The following is a 14,690-nucleotide window of genomic DNA, read 5'->3' on the forward strand; positions in this document are numbered from 1 at the left end:
GAAATATGCCTGGAGAATAGCCCACAGCCCTGATTCCTATTCTGCATGGATGGGGTCTTTCCAGGTAAGATGAGTCCCAGTGGTGCACAGTGAGGAACTTTAATGCAGTTTGATAAAATAAGGCTAATAGACCACAGAATCACCTGGGTGATTTTAAAAATGCATATTCTTGGGCTTCAGACCAGTCCTGATGAATCGCTTTTTCTAAGCATGCCTCAAGAACCTCATTTTAAACAAATTTTCTTTCCCCCTCAAGTTTTAATGTGTATAGAAATCATTAAGAACCACGGCCAGCTAGTAGATGCATAGGAAAAGAAAGTTATGTGGTATACGGAAGCATGGAAGTAGAGCCTGTTACCCTCAGCAAAGGTCCCTTGGAATTGGGGAAAGAATGGGATTTGCCCCACTGGAACCCCTGAAGCACTTCCAGACGCAAGAATAAGTTGGGAGAAGCTGAGTTAGATGAAGGCAGCAAGGTGTGTGTGTGCTTGGGGAGAGGGGGGTTGCCCCTGCAGCCTTAGTCTTTGAGTCTCTCCAATATTGTCTTTTCACCCAATAACCCAGCCCCAAGCTTCCAGGCTACAGACAACACCATGTACAAACCACAGCAAATTTATTACTCAATATCCAGTGCCATATCATAGCACCACCCGGAGCCCTCACCTTCCCTCCCCACTTGGCCCCCAGGGTATACCCAAAATGGAAAAAACAAAAGTAAACCCAGATTCCTGCTCCTCCTCTGGAAGAAGGGGCCTCAGCCCTGGGAGCCTCTCCCACAGGTCCCAGCAGGCAGGAGAGTGGACCCCTCCATGCTCGGAGAGCAAGGCTCCAGGCTCCCACAACAGAGAACATGCAGGCAGGAGGAGCAGGAGCAGAGGCTCGAGTCTGTGGGAGGAGGAGCAGGAGGGACGGACACTGCCTGAGGAGTCCGGGAGTCTGGGCATCCCGGGGATGCACGCGGGAGCTTCCGGGCAGCAGGGGCCGGCCCCTGGTGGTTAGCGCTTCGACAGCTCGTGGGACAGCCAGTCTAGCCCATCGTACAGGCCTGTGCCTTGGGTGGCACAGGTGGCCTGGACGTACCACTGTGGGGTGAAGGTAAAAAAAAAAAAAAGAGGTCAGTAGCAGGGAAAAAAAGGGAAATGCCTTTATTTCCTGTCCCAGACTGTGGCTCCCTTGGGAGAGGCAGGACCCTCACCGTGCGGCTTCGCAAGTGCTGCAGGCCCAGCTTGTCCGTCAGCTCGCTCACGGGCATGGCGTTGGGCATGTCCTGCTTGTTGGCGAACACCAGCAGCACGGCATCCCGCAGCTCGTCCTCCTGTAGCTGAGATGCCAAAGGGGTGAAACCTAGAGTCCTTTGGGGTCCCCAGGTTCCCTCTTTCCTGTTGTGTAGAGGAGCCCCCTTTCTACCTTCCAACATATTTGTGGGAAAAATATAATATTATGTTGCTTCTCGCTTAACACAAGACACAGTTATAAATCAGCTAGAGACTACCTTGGCCTTAAGGCAGTCTCTACCTTAAAAGGCCTCCAGAAGGGGCCTTTTCTTAATTTGGGTATTCGCACTAATCAAAATGACAAAATTTCCCAACGGAAAAACAAGAAAGTAAGATGATGTTTCTTTCCACCACATATTATTTCCCTTTTCCAACTTCTCAGACTCAGATATGAAGACGTGAAAATTCAAAGAAAAGGTCAGCCCTATACTTTTTTACCTGACCCAAATTCAAAACAGGGTGAGATTCTCCCTGTGTCTGTCTCCATAAAGCAAAACGTAAACGCGAGGCCTGTGTGGCGCTTCCTGACTTTCACACTGGCACCGAGATCTCTGTCTCTAAACCAAGGGCTTAGTTCCCAGGGCCCTGGGTGCTCACCATTTTCTGGAGTTCGTCAGCAGACTCCTGGACCCGCTCTCGGTCGTTACTGTCCACCACGAAGATGAGGCCCTGCATGGGAAGGAAGGAGGAGCAATCACGCCTGCCTAGGACATAACCTAGTCTGGCTCCTCTCTTTAATTGTGTCTAAACCCTTCTCATCTAATAAACTTCCACTAAGGTTCTGCAGATGTTCTGGCACAAACCAGAGACATGCTGCAAAGGATACAGATTCTGCCCTCAGGCAAGCAGTCTAGCTAAAAGACATGCATGGGAACAGGGAAAGGCATGTCAGAGAGCTAAACCAGGCAGCCTGAGCCTAGAGTCCTGCTTCTCAAAAGAGGCCTAAGGTGGCTGAGTCTCAGAAGACTAGAGCTAGTTCTGAAGGATGAGTAGAGGCTAGCTTACAAAAGGGAGGGTGGAAGGAAGTAAGGCTTTTTCATGGCCTGGAGGCCCAGCCTAGGCCAACATCTCAGTCTTCCTAACCTTTAGGCTGCCTCCCTCCCAGTTGGAGAGACAAGTCCCCACCTTCCCCCCACCCCCCACCTGAGTGTTCTGGAAGTAGTGCCGCCACAGAGGCCGAATCTTGTCCTGGCCTCCCACGTCCCAAACTGTGAAACAGATGTTCTTGTATTCCACTGTTTCCACATTGAAGCCTGCAGACAATTGAAAACAAAAAATGAAGAAAAAGTTCTGAAAGGAACTCATTAAAACCACGTGGATTCAGCAGGGACACAATGATCTAGGCCCAAGGGAACAGAAGCCCAGAGGACCTGCAGTCGACACAGAGGGCGGGGCTAGGTCACATCCACCCCACCAACAAGCACATAAAGATACTGTGACCCACTTCTCAGGTATCTCTATCTGGTGTCAGCTCCCAGCACAGAGACGCGGAATGGGGAGCAGGCCCTAAGGAGGTCTGTCGCCGTGCTCCCTCTCCTCCCAATCTCGCCTCCAGACTCACCTATGGTGGGGATGGTGGTGACAATCTCCCCCAACTTCAGTTTGTACAGAATTGTGGTCTTGCCAGCTGCATCCAAGCCAACTGCAAAGGAGAGGGGCAAGGGATGGAGATGGGAGCAAGGGAGCCCCCTAGAGACCAGGGAAGGGGAGAGGCCAGGACAGCCGATGGTGACGGGGGCGAAGAGCCCGAGCGCCTCCAGGTGCGCGCTGTTATTTACCTTCAGGGCCTTAAGGGCAGTCTAGGTGGTGAGTGCCAACTCCTGCCCCCAAAGCAGGCGAGGGGAGGGAGAGGACTGGGGGTGTCAGGGCACAGAAGGGCCGCGCTCCTTTTAAAAGTCGTCTCCAAGGGCGGAATCCTCCCTTCTTACCAGCGGGGCTGGGGCGGAGGGAGCTTCACCCCACCCAGGCCCGCAGCTCTCGGTCTCAGGCCCCGGGGGTGGCGCTACAGACCGCTACCCCGCAGAGAGTAGTGGCTCGAAGGCGAGAGGGACGGTTAGGAAGTGGGTGACTCAGGGTCGGATATCAGGGTGAGCTGGGCTGGAGGGACGCGGGGGCAGGGAAGGCTGCGCGGGGGCCGGCGCTCCCGTCTGGGCCGCGCGCCTGATGTGCCTCACCCATAAGGATCCGCATCTGCTTCTTCCCGAAGATCCGCGAAAAGAGCGCGGACACAGTGAGGCCCATGGCGGGGCCAGGGGGAGGGGGCACGGGTACGGACACGGGGTGCAGGCTGGAACCGGCCGGCCGCGGGGGGATGGGGCGCAGCAGCAGCAGGAGGAGGCGCCGCCGCCGCCTCCGCGCGTCCCGGCCCGCCCTACGTCACCGCGGGCCCGCCCCGTCCTGGCCCCGCCCCCGTCCTGGCCCCGCCCCCGCCTCGCCTAGTGGCTCGCGGAGAAACTGAAGTTGAGCGAGTCTCCGCAGCCTGGCTGGGTCCCGCGCGGCCTTTAAAGAGGGAAAGGGTCAGGTTCTCCCCGTTTCCAGCGCGCCTGTCACATCTGCGGCTGCTGAACTGGCAGCTCGAGCGGGGCCCAGAATAGCTTTCAACGCTCCACAGTGGCCCCCACCTCCGATTTCAGTGGCTAGCCGCACGGCTTTTTTGTTGTGGCCAGCCCACTCTGGATTTGGGTTTAGCTCTTAGTAAATAGCAACATTGACCGTGTGCACCATCCTCTTAGGGGTACGGAAGCTCCGTGCAGGTGTCCTAGTCCTCCCTTTTGCCCCCTCAGCTCCCAGCGTGAGGTTTAGAATGTAGTAGATGGTTCAGGGACCGTAGAATCGCGATAGGAGTGCACCGGAGGTCGCGGGGGTGGGAGCAGCGGGGGAGGGGGGTTGTGAATGCCTGCGTACTAACTGGCTTTCACGATTTCTTAAAACGCCTGCTTCATAGATCCCAACAGCAGAACCAGTGGAAGATTACCAGCTCTGGGCGGCGCGGTCCTAGACACTTCCTGCATACTGGAGAACACAACCTTCACGTCGGGGCCTAGACGCAATGCCTTTCAGTCTGAACCCAGGCAGCCTTTCTGAAGCTCCTTCCTCACTTTGTCACAAACCTGGGAGCCTGGTTTATTAATGCACACCTATCCAGGATGTTGTCAGGATCATCATGCCTGCTTACACCCAAAGAGTTTCAACTGTGAGTTCCCCACACAGCATCTGAAAGGAAATCAATTATAAATATCTTTTATGGCAAAACCCGTTTCAATGCCAGGCTTATGCTTAACAAATTCTTGTTGGGTTGAACTGTACTGATTGGTTGCTCAGCGTAGCGAGGGCATGCATTTTGGCTAGTCTGGATTCTAGTGGACTTCTAGAATCAATTGCTTATGGACTGGACATGGTGAGGTGAGCTGGGAAACAGAGAACTCCATTCACTTATTCACTTAGTCAATAAATATTGAATGCCTACTATGTGTCTTGTTCTGGGCCTCAGTTCGAATCTCAGTTCTGCCAATTTTTAAGGGCTTGCCTTCAACAACCTTTACAACCTGTCATTTTCTTATCTGTAATAGCCTAATATTTGCCCTATCATGAAGTTATGGTGAAGATAAAAATAATAAGATAATGTATCTGAATGTTTTGTATAATACAGCTGAATGTTACCTGTGTCACTAAGAAATTGGGTCTGAACAGACCTCTAGCACCTTCTCCATCCAGACCCGCAAAGTCTGTAGGAGAACAGACTTCGAACACCAGATACGAGTGTGTGACTTTACTCTTCATTCATAGACTTGCATTCCTAACAAGGCTTTTACAAGATGGAAGAGTACATTTAAAAGAGTCCCAATATAATAACACACTGATTGTAAACAAGTCAGGCCAGTTCTACATCTTCAGCTCTTTTATTAGCCTCTTTCTTTCTCTGTTGTCACGGCCCTATTTCACTACCCCATGACTGAAATAACCTTCTCACAGGTCTCCTGCCCATTGGTAATGCCATTCTGTCATATAAGTCTTGATGATGTCACTCTTGTGATTAAAATCCTTCAGTGTCACCCAAGATAAAATCTAAATGCCACATATTCTGCCAGCCCCATCTTGTAGCCACCCCTGTCACATAGCCTGAACTACTGCCTTGACATGACTCTCTCTCAATGCTTCCCAGGTGAGCCAGGCTCCCTGATGACCCAGGAGTCATTGCATTCTTTCCCCTCTGTTTCTCTCATCTCTAGTTAGATGGGCAATCACTACTCATCCTTCAAATCCCAAACTATTTTCCCTAAGAGCTTTCTCTGCCCCGCCCCCCCCCCCAGACAGGACTCCTTCCTCTTCCATATCACTTTGAATATACAGAGTGGTATAATGGCAGGACTTGCACAAGCCTGATTCTTCACTAGATGTGAGCTTGTTGAGGGCGGGACCTTGTCTCATCATGGTGATCATCTAGCACAGCATTTGGTGTGTTGAGAATTGGATTGATCTGCATAGGATTCCTAGATTTGCCAGCTGTGTGACCTCGGGCATGTTACTTACCTCTTTGTGCCTCATGTTTCCACATCTGTAAAATAATATCCACTAATAATATCCACTAAGAATTATTTTAAAGACTATGTAGCAAAACTCTTGTAAAGCTCCTGGAATATAATTGGCATTTAAGACAGACGTCATAGCCATAGGATGCCCTCTACAAACATTTGTTCAATCAACTCAGCAGAACCCAGTATAATAATTATTATACTATATGCCTACTAGGTGCCAAACACCGTCCTAGAAATAGTTTTTCTGGTTTAAATGATAGTCTTACTCGTTGCTCTTTAGAGCCCCGAAATAGTGGGAACGAGTCGTTTACAGAGCCATTTGGTAAGGATTCTATGCGACGTCGCCCCCTGTCCTCGCTAATCGTAGTCTGAGGACAAGCTCAGGCGAACCTCACGAAAGCAATATCAAACGTGTGTTCTCAGCTTTGCTTGCTCTACTCTCCAGAGTGATAGGCTCGCACCCAGCTTGGTTCTCAACAGACCACCAAGCACTCTCTCTCTGAAGTAGCCCCTCCCACCTAGTGCCCATTGGGGGCGGAGCCTGAGCCGTCATGCTGTCGTCACTTCCAGCGGACCCGGAAGCGCCCTTGTGGGGCCACTGTAGTTAAGAAGTTACCGTGTGTTTACGCTCAGCTTAAACCCTTGGCGGACTGTGGGCCGAAGGCCGGTGCGGGCTGTTCTGGCCCGGACGAGCGGGGAGCGCTGAGCGGTTTTTGAGACCCGACGGGCGATCCCTGGCAGTGAGTTCCTCTCGTGCTGGCGTCGCCCCGCCTCTAGGGTAGGACCGCCCCCTCCCTGCGTGCCTGGGACCCGGTGGCGCTTCTGCCAGGCTGCCCCGCCATCCTGCATCCGTCTCGGACTGCTGGGAGGAACGGGTGTGGGACTGCGGGGACAGCAGAGCCCGCCAGCGTCTTCGCGACCCTCTCCAGGGCTATCCGCGCTGACGTTGAACAACCCGTTCTGAATCCTCATGGAGAAGTTTGGGATGAATTTCGGGGGCGGCCCCAGCAAGAAGGACCTGCTGGAGACCATTGAGACGCAGAAGCAGCAACTCCTCCAGTACCAGGCACGTCTGAAGGATGTGGTCCGCGCCTATAAAAGCCTACTTAAAGAGAAGGAAGCGCTAGAAGCCAGCATCAAAGTGCTGTCGGTATCCCACGAGGCGGATGTGGGCCTCACAGGTATCCAGCCTCCAGGCCTCACCTGTCCTGACTCTGTGGATGACCGATGCTCCACTCACAGCGAAGATAGCACTGGGACTGCCACCAGCTTGGATACTGCGGCCAGTCTTACAAGCACCAAAGGTGAGTTTGGGGTGGAAGATGACAGACAGACCCGTGGACCACCACCTCCAAAGTCCGAAGAGGCCAGCGGGTCAGAGAGTGGTGTTAGCAGCAGCAGTGGAGATGGACCATCCGCGTGTGGGGAGGTAGACAAACGTCTGCACCAGCTGAAGACTCAGTTGGCTACTTTGACCAGCTCTTTGGCTACAGTCACCCAGGAGAAATCCCGCATGGAAGCTTCTTACCTGGCTGACAAGAAGAAGATGAAACAGGATTTAGAGGATGCCTGTAAAAAGGCAGAGGAAGAGAGGGACCGTCTGGAGGGAGAATTGAAGGGGCTGCAGGAGCAGATAGCAGAAACTAAAGCCCGACTTATCACACAACAGCATGATCGGGCACAAGAGCAGAGTGACCATGCCTTGATGCTGCGTGAGCTCCAGAAACTGCTGCAGGAGGAGAGGACCCAACGCCAAGACTTGGAGCTGCGGTTGGAAGAGACCCGAGAAGCCCTGGCGGGGCGGGCATATGCAGTTGGTCAAATGGAAGGGTTTGAACTGCAGACCAAACGGCTGACCTGTGAGGTGGAGGAGCTCAAAGGTGAGCTGCAGGCTCTTCGAGATGAGAAGAATCGGCCAGACCCCCGGCTCCAGGAACTGCAGGAAGAGGCTGCCTACCTTAAGAGCCATTTCCAGGCTCAGTTGCAGCAGGAAATAAGGAAGGTAATTATCTTTATCTCTTTTAGTCTTTTAGCCTGAAGTGGGGAATAGTGAGGGTTTTTTCCCCCTTTGATAGTTAGATCTAAGTGGCTGTACTGTCAATTTTTGATACTATTCAAAAAGTTTTATTTGTAAGTCCTGGGAATTCGTGTTCTGTGCGGTGTTGACAGTGTCCACAGATCACGCTTCCAACAGGATGTGGAGTTCCTCTGTCTAGGCTGGGTTGGAGCCAGACAGCTCTGCACTTCTGGCCATTGGCATCTTACCAGCTGTGCACCGTGAAGCAGTACTGTGGCAGCCATGCAGCGAAAAGTCGTGTGTGTGCCTCTAGGTACATGACGGATTTAGGTAGTGGTATGTGCCTAGAGGTACGGTGGCCGAAGTGGGCAATGGGAGTTTTCTCAGAAGAAATGACCTTTTGAAATTGCTTTTAGTCAAGATTTGTGTGTTCTGGAAAGGTATGCTATTTTACAGTGCCTCCATTCAGTGTGGGGAGAGATCCAACTCAGATTTGATCTTCCAGGAATATTTTAAGAGTAAAAGACTGTCATGTGATTTCTTCATAGAGTTTGAGGAAGCACCTGATAAGCATAACATACTTTATATGTGAGCTCGGTGTATGATAGAAGAAAGTGGAAGCGCTAAAACAAGATAAAAGCAGATATCCAAAGATTCTAAATTTGTTTGGTATAACATATGTCTGAGAGCAGAACCCAAGCAGGTTACAGAACTTTTGTTAGCTCCCAAATCAACAGAAAAGTCCCCAGTTCCTATTCTTGTCAGGCTATCCCCATCCTGTGACCCTTTTGCTCCCCTCTCTTGCTTTCCCAAAGTTTGCCATAGGACTTTGAGGCTTTTCTGGATGTGTTTCCAGCTGTTCTCTTGTTTTACAGACAGCCCTTGCGGAGGATCAACTACGCCAGCAGTCTCAGCTGGAAGAGCAGAGGGTGGCGTCCCTGGAGAACCAAATATCCGAGGTGTCGGAACTGCTGGGCACCTATGAGAAAGCCAAGCAGAAGGACCAGCTAGCCATCCAGAAGCTGAAGGAGCGCATTCTGCAGCTGGACCTGGAGAACAAGACACTGGCTCTTGCAGCCTCCAGCCGGTCCCCTCTAGACAGCCATGGAGAGGAATCCAGTCTGGATGTCAATGTCCTGAAGGACAAGATGGAGAAGCTGAAGAGGCTACTGCAGGTGGCAGCCAGGAAAAGCCAGGTGACCTTGGATGTGGAGAAGCTCTGCAACCTGGAGATAATGCCCAGCTCTGAGGCTGCCGATGGGGAGAAGGCTACTGCGCTCTACTACCAACAGGAGCTGAAACAGCTGAAGGAAGAGTTTGAGAGGTACAAGATGAGGGCCCAGGTTGTCCTCAAGAGCAAGAACACCAAAGACGGGAACCTGGCCAAGGAGCTGGAGGAAGCCCAGAACCAGCTCGCTGAGCTGAAAGAGAAGTATATCTCCCTGCGGCTGTCTTGTGAGGAGCTTGAGCGCCAGCATCAGCAGGAGGCTGAGGACTGGAAGCAGGAGCTGGCCAAGCTACAGCATCACCACCGGCAGGAGCTGGAGCGGAGCCAGCTGGATTTCAGGGACCGCACGCTGAAACTGGAGGAGGAGCTGCACAAACAGCGGGACCGTGCCCTGGCAGTGCTGGCCGAGAAGGACTTTGAGCTGGAGCAACTGCGTTCTGTGGCCTTGTCCTCCGGGCTGCCAGGACGGAGAAGCCCTGTGGGTAGCGGGGGTCCTGGGGACCTGGCTGACACAGCTTCCCCAGATAGTTTGACCCAAGCACTGCAACTAGCTGCGGCCAATGAGCCCACCTTCTTCCTGTATGCTGAGCAATTGGCCCGCAAGGAGGTGGAGATCACATTGTTGAGGAAGCAGAAGCACAGGCTGGAGGTTGAGGTGCATCAGCTGCAGGAGCGGCTGCTGGAGGAGGGTGAGCGGCATCAGGAGGAGGTTGGAGTCCTGCAGAGCCACATTGAAAAGAACATCAGGGACCAGAGTAGGGAGGGAGCCAACCTGGAGTACCTCAAAAATATCATCTACCGCTTCTTGACCTTGCCTGACAGCCTGGGCCGCCAGCAGACACTCACAGCTATCCTGACTATCTTGCATTTCAGTCCAGAGGAGAAACAAGTGATAATGCGGCTCCCGCCCAGTGGTAGCTGGTGGCCTTCTGGCAAGAGATGACGCTGTTTTCATTAACTCCTAAAATTTCTGTGCCTGTTATGTGGGAAGGGACAGATTCTGGTTTCTACTGCCTCTTCTCTTACCTTGTCATATCTTACTTCACTGCGTTGAACTGAGAGGAGTCTTCAAAGTAGGGTGGGATTTTCTGCCAAATGTCATTAATGCTACTTTATGCTTAGGCCCTAGGGACACTGGCAGTATTGGGCGGGATGGCATCTTCTGGTGGTGCGTGTGTTGGGGAAGTGGTGAGAATCTTTGAAAATGAGACTTTTTTGTTATAATATTATGCTCCAAGTGCAGAGCTAGAAGTAAATATGACTCCAAAGGGAGTTCAGTTAATTTCTAAACACGTACAAGGACCAGCTGTTTTCTCTATCATCTCAGTCTGAGTCTGGTCCACTGCTGCCCCAATTCTCTGGGGACATAAATCCAGACTAGAGAAGGACCAGAAAGTTTGAATAGTAACAGATTGTTCACTAGTCCAAAGGGCCAAGGAATAGTGAGTTCATCCAAGAATTGGGAAGCTTGGTCTGGTTAGGGTTGGATAGGACCTAATTAGACAAAACACACCACTTGTGACATCCCGGAGGGAGCCCTGAGCACCAGTGCAATGTTAGGGATTTCCCAAGTGACCTGCTTTTGGCCTGGATAGGGTTACAACGGACCTTTCACACATATCCCTGCCTTAGCCTGCCTGCCTGAGGTTGGCCTGAGATTGTGAGTGAATGCCATCTTTTTTTCAATGTTGACCTTCCATTAAAGGGCCTGATCAGGAAGCTCTCATCCTGCCTGGATGCAAGGAATTGGCTCAGATTTATAGGGAAGAGGAGGAAGATTTGCTGCAGAAGTTTCCAAAAGTGTGCTGTAGGAAAGCATAGGAAAGGGGCTAAATCTCCATGTCCCTGCAGCCAGGGTGTTTGTGGGTCACTGTCACCAGGGTATTTTGCACACTTCCTTAGGGAGGCAGTGGAGTTTTAGTCCACAGTCTTCATCTTCCCTGTCTATGTTACTGTAACTTTTCCTCCTCCTCCTGTGGGGTTTCTTACCTAAGTAGATTCTTACATGAGTAGATTCATTCTGCACTTAAGGAAAGGAGGCTTATTTGTCAGGCAGTCTGGAAAGGAGGGACTCAGAATTCTGAGTCAGGTTCAAACAGTATCAATTCCTGTATTCGTTCCTTGCCCCCATCTGCTCTTGCTGATTATGGAAATCTTTGGATTCTAAAGGCCAAAGTTGAGTGCTTTGCCACTCAACCTAACAAAAATGTATTCTTCTGTTATTTCATCATAGAGATCTGTTCTGTGAAGGCTTGGGATGCAGAAAACTTTGATTAAATGTTCTGATTTGGAGTGACCTGGACTATCTGCAAAGAATGTGTGGACTTATTGGAGTAGAAGGAATGTGTTCAAACAATAATAACATAAACCGTGGAATTATTAAACCTGAACAACTGACCTGTGTGCTTCCTTAATGGTATATACATATATCTGGACACAAATAGAGTGTGAATATGAACAGTAAATTAAAAGGATGGAAATAATATATTAATCCATGAGCTTGAATCTAGGGAGGAACTGCCTCAATTACAACACAGTTATTTTTTTAGCCTGGAATTATGTGTGCGTGCGTGCATGCATGCATGTATGTGTAGGTAGCTACGTTGAAAAAAGATGTCTTACGGGTTTAGTGAGCAGACTTGGAACTTACATAATTTCTGCTTTAAACTTTAGAAGTACTTTACGAATGCTTTATTATGCTTCAAATCAGGATTCGTGGTATCCTGGAAAAATTTCTCAGTACATCAAACTAAATTAAGTCATCATCATCTTCATCTCCTTAATTTTCTTACCTTAAATGTTATATATATTTACATCTTGTTATTTCTAGGTGGTTTTGGACAGAATAGAAAGAACCATATAGTAACAGTCGCTTTCCTGGGACTGATAATTCCTATGCTTTTGATTTTTGAGAAGATACCAAATGAACAAAGAAACAAGTCAATTTCTGAGAAAGTATCAACCTACATAAGTCTGTGAATGGTCCCAACTGAAGTGAAAAGACTTGTCCCTTCTTACCCTTAAGGATACAAGTTCCTTGTCTCCTCACCTCTTTCCCCCCAATGAGCTTTTCAGTTATTTGGCTGATTTGCACTCCTAGAAAGGAAAGGAAGTGAAAGAGAGAATTTTGATCGGACTCAGAGAAAAATTTTCCTTGAGCTCTGGTCCCAGAATGTCAGTGCATGAGGTATGTCGATAAAGTAATGAGACTGAACTTGTTTAACTTGCCATGTAATTGAAGGATTGCTGAGGAGAGATCGGAGGGAGGAAATGGAAGGAGGTTGACAACTGTAAAGGCTTTCTGCTTTTTTTCCCTCTCTCTCCCATTGGGTACCTCCAATCTGGGATATAAATGTCCATTTATTATGCCCCTGAGGTTGTAAGTCCCCATCTGTTACATAGAACCCCAAGGCTCTCAGCCTTGTCCTGAGAAGCTGCTACTACAGGGTTGTTTTGCTAACTCTTGTGGAGTATGCCAGCACCTCGTTGGGCCTTTCACACCCCTTATATCAATTATTCCTCACAGGTGATGTTATCCCCATTTTACAGACGAAGAAGCAAAGGCTGAGATGTTAAATTTGCCCAAGGTCATGTAACCAACAGATGTCTGAGCCAAGCCTGGTTAACTTGAAAGCCTGCTTCATCTGGGTGCTCCTGTCTTCTCAGGACTTGGATGGTCTGGGCCTGTCTCCATAGATGATTTCTAGGGATGGAAAGACTGACCTCCAGACTGAACTGGGCTGGTTCAAATGGAGAGAAAATCTCTAGCTATAAATTGTAGTCTAGCAAAGTTGCTAAACTGTAGAGTCGAACAGGCCACATTGGTTCTTTGTTAGAGCCTTAAAGCTGCTCTGTCTCCCAGGTTCTAGATGACTGCTAATTTTAGATCTTGGATCATTCTAACAAAATAAGAGGAGGGCTGTGTACCAGCTACTGTTATAGTGTTTCTAGCTATAACCTCTAGTAAAGCTGGGGAAACAGCTTTGGGAATTAGAAATAGAGCCCTAACGATTGGTCACTTTACCCAATCTTAAACCTCTTTAACTCCCTTCCCTTCACTCTCTTCCGCTGCCGCCCCCAAGCAGCCTGGTTATTGATGATTTTGGAGCAAGAAACTGGATTCGGACATTCTGGATTGAAATCCCAGTCTAATATCTTGCCAGCTGTGTGACCTTGACAAATTACTTAATCTCTCTGAGCTTAATTTTCTTATAATGGGGATAATACCTATTTTAGAGTTATATTCTCAGATTAAAGAAAAATTAAATACATAAAGAACCAGCACAGTACCTAAAACAAAGTTGAGGCTAAACTGCATATTTTCCCCCCAAGAATGTTAAGTGGCAGAATTAGAAGTTAGGCTGAGCTCTTAAGTCCTGTGTTTCTTAATTACAAATATTGCTGTAAACAAAAGGAAAAATTATGGCCATCTTTTATCAAGTTCCTGTTATAAAGCTGACGTCTAGCATTTTCCTTACAACAGTCTTGTGAAGCATATTTGTTTTGCAGATGAGGAAACGGAGCCCTGCAAGATGAATTACCCAAGGCCCAGAGTCAGTGATGGCAGAACCCGGATTCAAACGCGGTTGTGTGAATCCGTGGTCCGGGCTCTTTCTGCTGTCTGTTTTGTCTTCCAGCAGGGGGCAACGTGGAATACTGAAAACATGGCTCACTGAGAAATTCAGGGGGCTGTATTTCTGGCATGGGCTAAGGAAGAAAGTGGAGTCCAGGGGGTCATCTCTTCAGTGACAACTGACTGCCTATAATTTCCCAGAAGCCTCATTTCTCTCCTATCAGCAGAGCTCTTTCACACTGAAAATTTAAATGGACTCTCTTGCAAGTCAGTTTTATGTGTGTTTACGTAATGACCCCCTGTTTTTTTGGAGGGGACCCAGAACTCCTGGATAATCTAAATAGTGGTTCTGACAAACCTATCATGCAGGGGGGTCCAGTAAATCGAAGGCCACTTGGAGGCCAATGACCATTGTAAGGAGGGAAATCCTGTCCCTTGACCATTGAGAACATGTCTGGCTCAGTATAAATTTGTCCATCCCTATGGACTACCACTGAGAATATTTTCATATTCTCTTTCACGTCTGAGAGAATGAATACTGATATGACTTTATATGAATATGTGTTTAAATGTAGATTACACATAAACTTTGTGTTAACTGAGGCTGTGATGTCCACACAGTTAAAATATTTTGGGGTTAGTTTTTAGAGTAGGGTCCATTGTCTTTCTCTAAGTTCAACACCTATGAGATCTTCTAAATTGAAGCTTCAGTCTAGGGAATTTCACAAGCCCTTTGGGGGACATCCTGTCCTGCTGTTCTCCCCTGAGATATCTGCCCAAACTGGAGCCTTAACTGGGATGAGATTTGAAGGAGTCTGGAGGCCAAGCTTATCTGTGTTGGTTTTGAGTGCCTACAGTATCATCTGAACAGTTTGCATTTTCCAAACCTAGGATACTTAGGCACATTGTTTCCTCTACCTTAAAACTGCCCCACCCCATCTAAACCCTCTGCAGTATGGTCTTGTCCTTTCAGAATCAGCTGAAATGTCACTTCCTATATGCAGATTTTTCTGATACCCAGGGATGCTCAGGTACTTTCTTCTCTGAGATCCTTCAGCACTTT

At 49.1% G+C, this 14,690-nt stretch overlaps 2 protein-coding genes and 1 long non-coding RNA gene across 4 annotated transcripts; 2 read left to right on the forward strand and 1 right to left on the reverse strand.

Moving 5' to 3' along the window:
• Nucleotides 1–596: 596 nt before the first annotated feature.
• ARF5 (ADP ribosylation factor 5) lies at nucleotides 597–3,607 on the reverse strand. The gene is made up of 6 exons (XM_016125973.2): nucleotides 3,449–3,607; nucleotides 2,836–2,916; nucleotides 2,418–2,527; nucleotides 1,872–1,943; nucleotides 1,196–1,321; nucleotides 597–1,082 (listed from the first exon to the last, which is right to left on the reverse strand). Exons 1-6 carry the CDS (start codon nucleotides 3,513–3,515, stop codon nucleotides 996–998), a joined length of 543 nt encoding a protein of 180 aa, XP_015981459.1. The 5' UTR covers nucleotides 3,516–3,607; the 3' UTR covers nucleotides 597–995.
• Nucleotides 2,942–4,742, forward strand: LOC118610783. 2 transcript variants are annotated; one of them, XR_004954066.1, is made up of 2 exons: nucleotides 2,942–3,080; nucleotides 4,219–4,742. It is a non-coding gene; the product is annotated as an uncharacterized LOC118610783 (long non-coding RNA). The 2 variants fall into 2 exon arrangements; XR_004954065.1 differs by lacking the exon at nucleotides 2,942–3,080 and adding an exon at nucleotides 3,751–4,027.
• Nucleotides 4,743–6,120: 1,378 nt separating this feature from the next.
• Nucleotides 6,121–11,451, forward strand: GCC1 (GRIP and coiled-coil domain containing 1). Its single transcript, XM_016125971.2, has 2 exons — nucleotides 6,121–7,811; nucleotides 8,702–11,451. The coding sequence occupies exons 1-2, from the start codon at nucleotides 6,780–6,782 to the stop codon at nucleotides 9,995–9,997; spliced, it is 2,328 nt and encodes a 775-aa protein (XP_015981457.2). The 5' UTR covers nucleotides 6,121–6,779; the 3' UTR covers nucleotides 9,998–11,451.
• Nucleotides 11,452–14,690: the final 3,239 nt, after the last annotated feature.

This window comes from Rousettus aegyptiacus, unplaced genomic scaffold, assembly GCF_014176215.1.
Source record: "Rousettus aegyptiacus isolate mRouAeg1 unplaced genomic scaffold, mRouAeg1.p scaffold_m13_p_13, whole genome shotgun sequence".
NCBI classification, from domain to species: Eukaryota; Metazoa; Chordata; class Mammalia; order Chiroptera; family Pteropodidae; genus Rousettus; species Rousettus aegyptiacus.

Excerpts from the sequence above, each read along its gene's own strand:
- GCC1 (XM_016125971.2), top strand. The coding sequence starts at position 6,780 with ATGGAGAAGTTTGGGATGAATTTCGGGGGCGGCCCCAGCAAGAAGGAC. Across the intron at positions 7,812-8,701 it reads TGCAGCAGGAAATAAGGAAG|ACAGCCCTTGCGGAGGATCA; the intron begins GTAATTATCTTT and ends CTTGTTTTACAG.
- ARF5 (XM_016125973.2), bottom strand. The coding sequence starts at position 3,515 with ATGGGCCTCACTGTGTCCGCGCTCTTTTCGCGGATCTTCGGGAAGAAG. Across the intron at positions 2,917-3,448 it reads GCAGATGCGGATCCTTATGG|TTGGCTTGGATGCAGCTGGC; the intron begins GTGAGGCACATC and ends TCTCCTTTGCAG. Across the intron at positions 1,944-2,417 it reads ACTACTTCCAGAACACTCAG|GGCCTCATCTTCGTGGTGGA; the intron begins GTGGGGGGTGGG and ends CTTCCCATGCAG.